This window comes from Pectinophora gossypiella, chromosome 27 (assembly GCF_024362695.1).
Source record: "Pectinophora gossypiella chromosome 27, ilPecGoss1.1, whole genome shotgun sequence".
In the NCBI taxonomy this organism is placed as follows: Eukaryota; Metazoa; Arthropoda; class Insecta; order Lepidoptera; family Gelechiidae; genus Pectinophora; species Pectinophora gossypiella.
In genome coordinates, this window is record NC_065430.1 from 5,680,551 (window position 1) to 5,693,989 (window position 13,439).

Below are 13,439 nucleotides of genomic sequence, written 5' to 3' on the forward strand. Positions count from 1 at the left end.
AAATACTTCAGGGCGTTAAATTGAAAGTGGCGTTTAATTTCAGGGTGAAAAATCTACGTAGTACAATAACTGTATTGAATATTGCACGTCTATTGACGACGACTTCGATTATAAGCGTATCGCGGCGGTTGATGGGGCTCGCACTAGATTTATCCAATCAAAAAAATATAACGCAGTGTTTTTTATTTTTCATATTTAAACTTGTATAATGTTTCCATTCATCTTGTTCTACTCAGATTTATCCTTTATAACGAAAAATCTTTTGAAGCGCGGCACGTTGGCGGCACGCGATGGTTAGCGCGGATTTTGACCATTAATAATAACTTCATAAAATGTAATAGCTTATAAAAAACAAAAGAAGTGTAGAAATCGATTATTATAAAATCAATATTACAAAGTACAAACGCGTATGCGATCGCAGTACACGGTATTTTTATAACCTAGCAACAATCTTCGATTTTTTTTCTTTCATTTCCCGACGGACGACGAGGCGAGGCGTTCGTTCGATCGTTTGTTCACGTCATCTTTTTACCCGTGTAATGTCTGATTTCTGTGTCCCACATGCTTAGGGGTAACCGAATAAAGAAGAAATCCAAGAATCCCCGCACAAGAAGAAAAGTACGCGCGACGGCGGACGTAAATGTGAACTAGAAAGTGTTTAATCGAGTCGCGAGTGTCGTCCGTCCGGTTGGATCTGGTTATAGGCGGTTCAAACTGACTCCGGGCTCCCTTTCCCTCGTATACCTTTATTTTGGGGTTTACTAGTGTTATTTTAAAGACTTACTTTTACTATAATCTTTATTAAATTAGTGTTTTTGTGTGAGTTTTCACTTGAAACCGATCCAAAATGTCTGAGGAGTCGTCAGCAGATCGTAATGTTGAAATATGGAAAATCAAGAAACTCATCAAGAGTTTGGAGATGGCGAGAGGGTAAGCAGTTTGTGAACTTTCATAAATGCGTGGGAAGGTTGAGGAAGTCAAGTTCAGGGCTATTTTGGCGACATGAGTAGGTGAAAATGCCAAGTGAGGTACGTCATTGGTGGCATGCGCTAGACTGCGTCCATGCGCGTATAACCTTGCTAGCACGCGACATCGCGGCCACGGCGCAGGCCCGAAGCCTCGCAAAATGCCAACTGCCACGCTGGAGTCGTCAAAAGTGAAAAATGTCAAAACTTTGAGGTTATGTCGACATCATACGTGGATTATCGATTTTTGAGTTTAGACAAGCTTAAACGCTTACTTTACGCTTTAGGTTTCACTTTCAACCATTTTTGACGTCTCCGAGAGCCAAAAATGATCAAAACACTAATATCCATAATTTATTCATGTTAATTACAAACTTGCATAATCTTTACGGTAATTATTCTAATGTTCCTTGGAAGAGATTGTATAATAGCTGTAAGGCAGCTAAACTTCAGACAATGAACTAAGGGTTCTTGATACTTGTTGTTTGTTGTTAATGTTTATTATACATACATAAACAGCTTATACAGGGTGTTAGTACCGTAACAAATACTGAGTGTGACGATTCAGACCATGATTCTGAGTTAATAATTTCATGAAAAGTGTTTGTTTTTTAAATTACGTTTCATACTTTTGCGATGGAAAAATCCACTTGATACTAACTCAGAATCATGGTCTGAATCATCCCTCAAAGTTTTTGTTACGTTGTCACTAACACCCTGTATATGTTGCAAAGCACAGGCCTCAAACTTTACCCCTTACCCCTCCTCACTCGTTCTGTTTATTTTTAATTTATTTGTATACAAACAATGAAACAAAATGGAACACATGTAAGCTTATCTTCAATAAGTCATTTACCCTCTTTTTTTTTTCAATTTCAATAAGTATTACTTAAACCTGAAAGAGATTACTCCCAACATCTAAAAGGTGTATGGCTGCTTATTTCTGTTTTGTCTCCTGTGTTAATTACCTATACTACCTATTCAAAGGTATGGATTTACCATGGGTATATATTTTCCCTTAGTATTGAAAGTAGCATGGAAAATGCAGTACCGACAAGAGCGTGGCTCTTAAATTGATGATGATGAGTATTGAAATATTAAAGGATTTTAAAAGACATACCCAGACGTACATTGACGAAATTGGAGATGTCCTTAGGAAAGGTTCAGTATGATCAACTCTGAACTGGTGTGCGTGTATGAAACGATTGATAAATGTGGAGGTAGCATAAGAAGTGTGTCAGGATGGAAGCAAATGGAATTCCATAGTCTCTGCTTACCCCCATGGGAAATAAGCGTGATTTTATGTATGTATGTATGTAATTATGGTATTTTTATGGTGACATTAATTATATTGACTTCCGGTTCTCTGAAACTCACGTAATAGCCAATAAATTAGAAACACTATGTAAGTTGTGATATGACAGGCTGTTACTAATTACTGGTGTACAGTGTGGCCTTGTAATAGTAGGAAGTTGATAAGAAACTACTGCCTATATAATCACTATTATATAATGTTTAGATCGAAATTTCGAGAGGGTTGTTCCAATGTTATGCCTGATTACCCGTCCCTTTCCTTTTCTGCTGTTAAGAAAATGACATGTATACTTGAGTTAAAATTAGATGGTGGTTACTGAAATCAGTACCGTAGTTCATAGATGATAAAAGGCTATAAATAAATAAATAATTAACTGGAATCAACATCATTTTATAAGACCTCTTTGACCCGATGAAACACTCATCAGATCACTAATTTAAAAGCCACCTCTTGTCGGTGTAGCATTCTCTGTTCTTGTCTATCAAAGCCCAATTCTTTCACTTGCTTATAAGACACGACGTTCACCTTCTCTTTAATCTGTTCCATGTAAACTCTTCTTGGTCTTCCCCTTCCTCTCTTTAGTACTAGGAAGTTGATAAGAAACTATAATAATAATAAAAAATATAATCTATTATACAATGTATAAATCGAAATTTTAAAGGTTGTTCAAATTTCTGTCTTAAACTCTCCATGTGGTGTGGTAAAGGAACAGCGTCCTGTCGAACATGATGGATCTGTAAGAGCGATGGGCTGATCCCCTATCATCATACGGTTTATCATTATCCACCTTAGGACTATGTATCAAAAGTGGCTGCAAATAGTTTCTTGATTATTTGTAGTTCTGCCCACCCCTTCGGGGAATACGGGCGTGAGTTTATGTATGTAGGGATATGAAAGGAAAAGCTCCAAATTCGTTTCCGTCGTTTATTTCAATTTTCAAAGTCCTCTGTAACCTTCTTTCTAATCGTCTTCCTTCCCACCCCTCTCTCCTCTCCCCCTCGCACACTATCATCCTTCCCTTTCACTCGCCTTACGTTTCGTTACACGCCAAATCCCACATGTGTGTATGTATTGACGTGACTGACGCCATTTTATGCCTGTCGATTACCTGTCCCTTTCTTGCGGATAAGAAACTGACAGGTATAACTTAAAATTAGATGATGTGTACTGGTATCAGCACCATTTTATGATTTACCTTTGACCTGATAAAATACCCGTCACATCACAAAGCCACTCTTGTCGGTGGAGCATTTTCCATTCTTGTCTATCAAAGGCCAATTCTTTTACTTGCTTACAAGACACGACGTTCGCCTTCTCTTTAATCTGTTCCATGTAATCTCTTCTCGGTCTTCCCCTTCCTCTCTTTTCTTGTAGCTTACCCATCATCATCAATTTAAGAGCCACGCTCTTGTCGGTGTAGCATTTTCCGAATACTCTCCATGCTACATTTTAGGGAAAAATAGGGCAGTGGTTTCCCTCTTGCCTTCCGCCCCGCAGTACTCTGTCTGACGCAAGTGGGATGGCGCCCAGAGTAGTCTATTACAAAGCCATACTAGGACTCCTGTCCTCTGCCTCTTAATAGTACTGACAGTTACTGCTGCCCTCTGTCAGGTTCCAGCTGGTTGGCTGGCTGGTGTGGTTGGGTAGCTTACCCATTGACCAGAAATCTTTGTTTTCCAGCAATGGCACATCAATGATATCACTCATCATCCCGCCTAAGGACCAGATCTCCCGCGTGTCCAAGATGTTGGCTGACGAGTTCGGCACCGCGTCCAACATCAAGTCGCGCGTCAACAGGCTCTCTGTGCTCGGGGCCATCACCTCTGTACAGCATCGGCTCAAGCTCTATACTAAAGGTGGGTTGTGTCACTTATGGTCTTATTTAGTTCTCTGCTTTGGTACATAAGTCACTGTGGTCCTATGGTACAGAAGTGACTGTGGTCCTGTGTTTCGGAAGTCACTGTGGTCCTGTGGTACAGAAGTCACTGTGGTCCTGTGGTATAGAAGTCACTGTGGTCCTGTGGTACAGAAGTCGCTGTGGTCCTGTGGTACAAAAGTCACTGTGGTCCTGTGGTGCTAAAGTCACTGTGGTCCTGTGGTGCGAAAGTCACTGTGGTCCTGTGGTACAGAAGTCGCTGTGGTCCTGTGGTACAGAAAGCACTGTGGTCCTGTGGTGCGAAAGTCACTGTGGTCCTGTGTTTCGAAAGTCACTGTGGTCCTGTGCTGCGAAAGTCACTGTGATCCTGTGATTGGAAAGTCACTGTGGTCCTGTGTTTCGGAAGTTTTTATTTTGAAAATCTAAATTTAATAATTTATCTTTGACATAATCCCTTCGCAACTTTTCAAACTACTTGACTTAAAATGTTTATCTCGTTAACAGTACCTCCAAACGGCCTGGTGATCTACTGCGGGACCATCGTAACGGAGGAAGGCAAGGAGAAGAAAGTGAATATCGACTTCGAGCCGTTCAAACCGATCAACACGTCGCTCTACCTGTGCGACAACAAGTTCCATACAGAAGCCCTGACCGCTCTGCTCGCTGATGACAACAAGTTCGGGTTCATTGTTATGGATGGTAACGGCGCCCTGTTTGGTACGCTGCAGGGGAATACTCGAGAGGTATGTTCATACCTTAATATTAAAACTAGATTTTTTTTAAGGTGATTTGCTTCAATGTGGCCATTTCTAACCTCCCGGTTGTCCGTTTCAGGTGCTTCACAAGTTCACAGTGGACCTCCCAAAGAAGCACGGGCGCGGTGGTCAGTCGGCGCTCCGTTTCGCGCGTCTGCGTATGGAGAAACGTCACAACTACGTGAGGAAGGTGGCGGAGGTGGCCACGCAGCTGTTCATCAGCGCGGACCGGCCCAACGTGGCCGGATTGATCCTCGCCGGTTCCGCTGACTTCAAGACTGAGCTCTCGCAGTCCGACATGTTCGATCCGGTGAGTGTATTTGGTGTGCAGGAGGGTAAAAATGGCCACAACGAAGCAATCTATGAAAGCAATATTGCTTTTTGACATTTGATTGCATTGCACACTTTTATATGCGCAAATGTCAAATTCGTAGATGAATTGCTTCGATGTGGCCATTTTAACCCTCCTGTTCGTTGCTCGATTTACATTGATTAAACTGGATAACCTGGAGCTTCGTATCACCCTTATCCATATTTTCTCACCGTTTAAACCTGCCCAGCGGGCTTAGCACCGTAAGCGCGCGACTCTTTATCGCCTCGACATACGTCACCCGTCACTCTCTCACAGTACTGCACAGAAAGAGACAGACGATCTCTGTCGCGGCGAGAAAGAGTCGAGCTTACGGTGCTAGGCCCGCTGGATGTCCACGACTATTTCAAGACTAAAATTTGCCGAATCGGTTCAGCCGTTCTCAATTTTTGGCGAGACCAACGACTAGCAATTCATTTTTATTTTTATGTATATAGATTTGGGTTCTACGCAGACATCGACGTAATATTATTATTTGGTGGGTACTATTAAACAGAACGACCAGTTCAGTACGATTATTGATTATATTTCATTAAGATAACATTTTACAATAGTCTCAATGCGCGGTAAGAATTAGATCTGTCAAAGTACGTAAGTTAGTGCTGTGTTCATTAGCATACAATACAATACAAATACACTTTATTGCACCAAAATAAAAAGAAATAATTACAAAAAGACTCTTAACTAAGTAAATGGCAAATAGCATAGTGACGTATCAGGACTTATTATTTATTCGTAGCGTATCAGTCGATATTAAGTCGAACGATTCTTTTCTATCTAACAGAGTACTGTAGTCATCATCATCAGCCCATTAACGTCCCCACTGCTGGGGCACGGGCCTTCCCTATGGATGGATAGGGAGGACGGGCCTTAAACCATCACGCGGGCCCAGTGCGGCTTGATGGTTATTAACGACTGCTAATGCAGCCGGGACCAACGGCTTAACGTGTCTTCCGAAGCACGGAGGAGCTCGAGATGAAATTTTTTTTTGTGGTCACCCATCTTATGACCGGCCTTTGCGAAAGTTGCTTAACTTCAACAATCGCAGACCGAGCTCGTTTACCACTGCGCCACCGAGCTCCTCTACTGAGTACTGTAGTATATAGATATAAAGTACTAGATACTTTATGGATATAAAGTATACTTTATTGCACACAACATACAAAACAAGTTTTACACACATGGGCGAAAGATACAGTATAAACTGGCGGCCTTATTGCTAAGCAGCAACTCAGTCAGTAGTCAGTACTAATTGGTTCCGTTTCTTTTCCACAGCGGCTGCAAGCCAAGATAATAAAGTTGGTGGACGTGTCATACGGCGGCGAGAACGGCTTCAACCAGGCCATCGAGCTGGCGGCGGAGTCGCTGCAGAACGTCAAGTTCATACAGGAGAAGAAACTCATCGGCAGATACTTCGACGAGATCTCACAGGTATTTTTAGAACGATAAAATAAGAGAAGAAGAGAAGAGAGGAAGGGGTAGACCTAGGAGAACATTTATCTCTCTAATTAAGAGTAGCGCTCTTGTCGGTGGAGTAATCGCCATTCCTCTCTTCTTCCCGCCAAAACCTTCACCTCCCGATAGTTATTATTTAGAGAACTGATATTAGGCAGCTAAATTACTCAATTGTATAACATAATTTGTGTTTTTTTTTTTTTTTCAAAAAGAACGTCTAGGGCCCTGTGCCGAAGTTTTTCTTGCAGCTTCTTTTCCCCGGCTATACAGGTTGTGAGAAGCTGCAGTAGTTTTAGGCGGATGAGACGTTCGTTATGTAAAAATTGACGATTCAAAGTGTAACTATGTTACCTACTGAATAAAGATATTTTTGAATTTGAAAAAAAAAACATAAAATCAGAAACATACGTAACTTCGTCACGTTCAACTAGGCGTTAAAGTGTTCTGAATCACACAAAAAATGTGAAAAAATGTGTTTTTGTTGTGTTTGTGTTTAAGTGTTGTTTAATATAAGTACCCAAAAATTGTATTATAATATTTTGTGCTTGTATTACAGGACACAGGCAAATACTGCTTCGGAGTGGACGACACTCTGCGCGCGCTGGAGCTGGGCGCGGTGGAGACCCTCATTTGCTGGGAAAACCTTGACATACAGAGGTGAGGACAGTTTATTTAAAACATAACATAGCGTGTGGTTCCGTGGTCCAGAAGTCACTTTGGTCCTGTGGTTCGAAAGTCACTGTCGTCCTGTGGTACAGAAGTCACTGTGGTTCGTAAGTCACTGTGGTCTTGGAGTACAGAAGTCACTGTGGTTCGGAAGTCACTGTGGTCTTGGAGTACAGAAGTCACTGTGGTCCTGTGGTTCAAAAGTCACAGTGGTCCTGTGGTTCGATAGACTCTGTGGGTCAACAGTCACTGTGGTCCCGTGGTTCAGAAGTCACTGTGGTCCTGTGGTTCGATAGTCACTGTGGTCCTGTAGTTCGAAAGTCACTGTGGTACAGAAGTCACCGTGGTCCTTGTGGTACAGAAGTCACCGTGGTCCTGTGGTACATAAGTCACTGTGGCCCTGTGGTTCGAAAGTCACTGTGGTCCTGTGATACAGAAGTCTCTGTGGTCTTATGGTACAGAAGTCACCGTGGTCCTGTGGTACATAAGTCACTGTGGTCTTATGGTACAGAAGTCACCCTGGCCCTGTGGTACATAAGTCACTGTGGCCCTGTAGCATAGAAGTCACTGGTCCTGTGGGACAGATCCCTCATTCAGCGCTTATCGCTATCGACCCACTAGGGTCGATTAATTCTTTCAAATATTTTTCCTCTCAGACGACGCCCTGAGCCGAGGTTCGCGCCCAACTGGGCACCCTCAGGCCTGTTGTCTTAAACGTTGTACCGGGTGAGAGCCTTCAGCGCTCCCCATTTGTCCGGCCAAGTAGTTAATGCCATCTGCGGCAAATCTACAATAAGTCACGTCGAAAAAAAAAAAAATGGGACAGTGGCTTGCTTCTGAGTGGGAAGTGCCGCTTCGATCCCCGGTACTTATCGGTTATTTTATTAACTTATCTTATGTGCAGTTTTCACTAACACAGTTGGCTCGACCATTATATACGGCGATACAGGTCACTACCACGTTGGTCTAACAGAAACCTCGGTGAGGTGTGGGTACTTAGTTCATCTTCTTGACACTTTGAATAGTTAAATTGTGTTGCCAGGTACGATAATAAAAGCGCTATATTTTCATGCAATTTAATTAAAAATTATGTTATTACAGATATGTTCTGAAGCTACACGCAACAGGCCAGGAAACCATCTTACATCTGACGCCAGAGCAGGAGAAGGACAAGTCACATTTCACCGACAAAGAGGTATGTATACACACACACACGCACACACAGTTGAGCCCAACGGTCAACGACTGGACCATGGAGGTCGTTTAATTCAAGTTGGACTATTATGAATTTCTGGTGGTAGAGGCCTGGATTCATAAAACACAGGGTATCCTAGTTTAAGCTCCAGACTACAAATATTACCATGTGTTTTTGTAGAGGAAATAAAGATTTTACTTACTTACTTACATCCCATCAGGTGTCGCTACTGTTCAGTGTTCTTAAATTTTGACAGTTCCCCATACTATTTGAGTAAACAGCGCGAACCCAAAACCTAAGAAAAAAGAAAACACATATTAGGTGACTCGAGGTGCCTTAGATAGATAGGTAAAATACTTTATTGAGGACAATGGACACAAAATACAGAGATAAGGACAACATATACAAAAAAGCACAACAGGCGGCCTTATTGCTCATGCAGCAATTTCTTTTTTTTTCCTTATTATAATAATATTATAAGATATTATTGCACAATTATAACTTCTATTTCTCGAATCATTTTATAATTTATCTTTGATCCACTCTCACAATCTCCACCGCGTTCCCCACCAGAGCGGGGTGGAGCTGGAGCTGGTGGAGTGCCAGCCGCTGCTGGAGTGGCTGGCGAACAACTACAAGTCGTTTGGCGCGACCCTCGAGATCATCACCGACAAGAGCCAGGAGGGTAGCCAGTTCGTGCGCGGCTTCGGCGGAATTGGCGGTGAGTTAGATTGAAGTAGTTATTATAAGATATAATAGATGACAAGCCGGGTCTGCATGACAACCGCGCCGCGCCCTGCGCGAGTTATATTGAGCGCTTCGACCAATAAACGATACGAATGCTATCTACATAATGTTGACGACAGGTCGACATGGCAATCGGGGCATGAGGTGAGCACAGTTCCCGCGGCGTCTTAGTCTTAGTGTCGCACGAGTCCGTATCGACCGCGTTTATATCGATTATAATCTCGCTCACATAATTTATTGAATTAGAAATTAACATTAACACAAAAGAAAAACAATAGATTTAAAAGAAATCTAAATATTTATGGTAAATCAAAATTATAAATATAGCAAGTATATTTTACATATACTTATATTATATTTTACATATAGTATATTTTACATATACTTGCTAAGAAATTATTGAAAACTAAGAATAATATTTTAGAAATAAAATTAACGTTAGACGATTCAGATGAATAAATATTAACTTAAATGAAAACATGGTATTATTTTATTCACATTTTGTTACATACATAATAAAAATATATCGATATTGAAAACGTCACGTCACTAGAGAATTGCCATGTCGACCTGTCGTCTACAGTAGATGAACGGCTATTGGTCGAAGGCCGCGACATAATTCGCGTCGCGCACGGCGCGGTTATCGCGCAGAGCCTACTGGGCACGGCAACAGCAGGTCAGGAGAAATGTACGGGGAAGTTTTTTTTTTAATGCTAAATGAAGAAACAGAACATTGTAGTCGTTATAAGATGGCCTTTGCTTATTATAAAAAATAATAAATGACGTCAGAACCCTTTAATCCACGTTCGTAACTGATCTTTGGTAACCAGATACGAACATGGATTTTTTTTCTTGCTTGATAACCAGTTACGATAATGGAATTTACTTGTCGTTTTTGTAACCATGTTTCATAACCAGCTACGAAAATGTTTTTTTTATTCTCTGTTCATAACTGGTTATAAATTAATAAATATTTTATCCACTTTCGTAGCTGAGTTTACGAAAATGATTTTTTTAATTAAGTAACTTTGTTGTTCCTAACTTTTTTATTAATAACCAGTTATGAACAGAGAAAAAAAAAACATTTTCGTAGCTGGTTATGAAACATGGTTACAAAAACGACAAGTAAATTCCATTATCGTAACTGGTTATCAAGCAAGAAAAAAAATCTATGTTCGTATCTGGTTACCAAAGGTCAGTTACGAACGTGGATTAAAGGGTCAGAACAACAACAGTAGGTCTGGAGCAACGCGGGGCAGTTTCAACTAGGAACCAATTAAAAGAAAAATGCTCTATGAAAAATAGAACATTAGTGCTCATTCCTGTATACACCATCTAATTTTATTTTAAGCTATACCTGTCATTTTCTTACGCACCGAAAAGGATACGAGTAAAAGTTAGTGATTATTTTGGAGATATGAATGCATGGGATTAACTGTCTGAGAACTGATATTAGGCAGCTAAATTACTCAATTGTATAACAATATTTTATGTTTATTTTTATATTTTTTTTAAAGAACGTCTAGGGCCCTGTGCCGAGGTTTTTCTTGCAGCTTCTATTCCCCGGCTATACAGGTTGTGAGAAGCTGCCGTAGTTTTAGGCGGATGAGACGTTCGTTATGTAAAAATTGACGATTCAAAGTGTAACTATGTTAACTACCTAAAGATATTTTTGAATTTGAAAGGCATGAAATTTATGGAACACACGTCAATTTTAGGCAGATAAAAATAGGCTTTCCAAAGTTATATTGGCTATTAATCGGACAAGATTAAGTTGACAGCACACGTCAAATAGGTTGCGTATAAGCGAGATGCCTATTTTATTCGTCAATCAATGGTCTGCCAATCACCCGTCCCTTTCCTTTTCGTCGGATGAGAAGGTGACAGGTATAACTTAAAAGTAAAATTAGGAGGTGCCTGCAAGAATCGAGACCACTAATGATCTTCTATCGATTGTATCGATATATTATATTATTATTTGTATTTTATTATCCATATGATTCTACTAACAAAGTACTAATTGGTGTATTTCTTCTTTTCCCTGCTGCTTTTGGACGACGCTGGACTAACATTTACACACAAAACACATACATAAAAAAACCAAAAAAAAAACAATATATAAAAAAATCGCTACGCAACTTTCTAAAAAATGTGTAAATTAAACAAACGAAATCCCAAAAAAAACCCATACAAACCCTCCAAAAAAATCACACCATACATTTAAAAAAAACCAGGCATACTCAGATACAAGGTTGACTTCCAATCTCTACAACTCGACGAGCCCCTAGACGACGTAGACCTCGACGACTACTAGACGCGACGCGACACATTAAACATAGACCTAAGACATTATGCTTGCATCGTTTACTTTACACTGATTTAGCGTCACACGGCTTTGACAATAACTAAAAAAAAATAATTTAAAAATTACACACCTCCGCCATTTTTGAATTCGGTTAAAAATCATTTCAAAAACACAATAATATAATGAATTTTGCGACGGATAATTCTACTTGATATCAACTCAGAATCATAGTCTGAATCATTCCCCTCAGTATTAGTTACGATGTCACTAACAGTCCTAAGGTGGTATTAATAAACTAATCTCAGCTTTGAGACTGCCCTCAAGATCATGTCAATGTGACAGTTCTCATATAAAAACAGTGACTTGAGCATGATCTTGAGGGCAGGCTCAGCTGAGATTAGTTTATTAATACTACCCCTAGCCTCCCGTTGAGCCTCTTGGAAGAGTTGTAAAGAAATTTAGAAAAGTCGTTTCCTGAATTAACCCCACTGGGAATCGAATCTAAATCTCTAGTTTGGCCGTCGTCATAATTGTGCTTAACAAATGTGCAGTTTTTTATACAACCTATCTCAATATGTCTAAAGACATGTGACGCTTCTTCATTAGATTGTTTTTGTCCCAATTTGACTTGAAATATATTTCGTTTTGATATGTTTCTCTTCATAATAATATAATATAATTAGTAGGGGCTAACAAGAATCACAGGAAATTACTTTCCTACCCTAACAGCCAAGTAAAGTTCGATCGAATAATTTAATGATTGGATTCGGCTGTGAAGGAAAACACCTTAAAGAAACCGACATTCCCGAGAAATGTGTTTCGAAGGTAACCTAACCTAACCTGTATTGAACTGGTTTTCCCTTCGCAGGTTGGAAGGTCAGACAGGCAGTCGCTTCTGTAAAAAACCGGACCTGTCAAATTCTCAGGTTAGCAAAGCGGACCTTGTGAAAACGGGAGATTATATTGGATTAAATTAAGTACATGACAATTGGCGCCTTTAACGCTTAAAGACGCGTATCTTGGCAACAATTAACGCGCAACACGTAACGCTCAACATGTACGGCAACGTTGCACAACAGCGCGTGACCGTTGCCAGCTGAAGCGGAACATGTCCCGAAACTTGTTTGTTTAGAGACCGTCGTTAGTTGAGCATGAGTGATAATATTTACTTTTTTATGTACACCTAAATTCTATTTTTAGTAATTTGGTAATGTTTAAAGACATGCGACGCTTCTTCATTAGATTGTTTTTGTCCCAATTTGACTTGAAATATATTTCGTCTTGTCTTTGTGTGTGGCGTCCTTTTATAATAAATAATTTACATTATATAGCAACAATTGTTGTCGAGTGGAGACATGACGCGCAACAACAGTAGTTCCTCTGGCGATATGTTGTTGACAGACGTGTAGTAGATGCGTAGACAGACAACGTTAAACAAAAGTTGCGCGCTAACTTTCAACATTTTGAGCAACATGTTGTTCAGCATGTCGCGTGCCAAGTGAAAACGCGGCTATTATGAAACATATTTCGCATTTCTAATGGTCTTGTTAGCCCCTTCACCCTCGCTTCTCTACTAGTACATAGGTACACAATTTTGTTTATCCAATCAACAAATGATACATCGTTACCATATATTGAAAACAATGTATGCGCTTTTTTGAAAAATCACATTCAGCGGGCCTAGCGCCGTAAGCACGCGACTCTTTCTCGCCGCGACAGAGATCGTCTGTCTCTATCTGTGTAAGGTCAGACAGGCAGTCGCTTCTGTAAAAAACCGGACCTGTCAAATC

The 13,439-nt window shown here is 40.4% G+C and overlaps 2 protein-coding genes across 2 annotated transcripts in view; one reads left to right on the forward strand and one right to left on the reverse strand.

Moving 5' to 3' along the window:
* Positions 1 to 13,439, reverse strand: part of LOC126378958 (uncharacterized) — a 170,779-nt gene that overhangs the window by 50,249 nt on the left and 107,091 nt on the right. The window lies entirely within an intron of this gene.
* The window catches only part of LOC126378915 (eukaryotic peptide chain release factor subunit 1), a 32,619-nt gene continuing 19,635 nt past the window's right edge, over positions 456 to 13,439 (forward strand). Inside the window, exons 1-8 of the mRNA XM_050027431.1 lie at positions 456 to 930; positions 3,961 to 4,136; positions 4,661 to 4,899; positions 4,991 to 5,221; positions 6,557 to 6,712; positions 7,293 to 7,393; positions 8,504 to 8,597; positions 9,171 to 9,318. Coding sequence (XP_049883388.1) covers positions 848 to 930; positions 3,961 to 4,136; positions 4,661 to 4,899; positions 4,991 to 5,221; positions 6,557 to 6,712; positions 7,293 to 7,393; positions 8,504 to 8,597; positions 9,171 to 9,318 — 1,228 coding nt within the window. The 5' untranslated portion in view covers positions 456 to 847. The remainder of the gene's footprint in view (positions 931 to 3,960; positions 4,137 to 4,660; positions 4,900 to 4,990; positions 5,222 to 6,556; positions 6,713 to 7,292; positions 7,394 to 8,503; positions 8,598 to 9,170; positions 9,319 to 13,439) is intronic.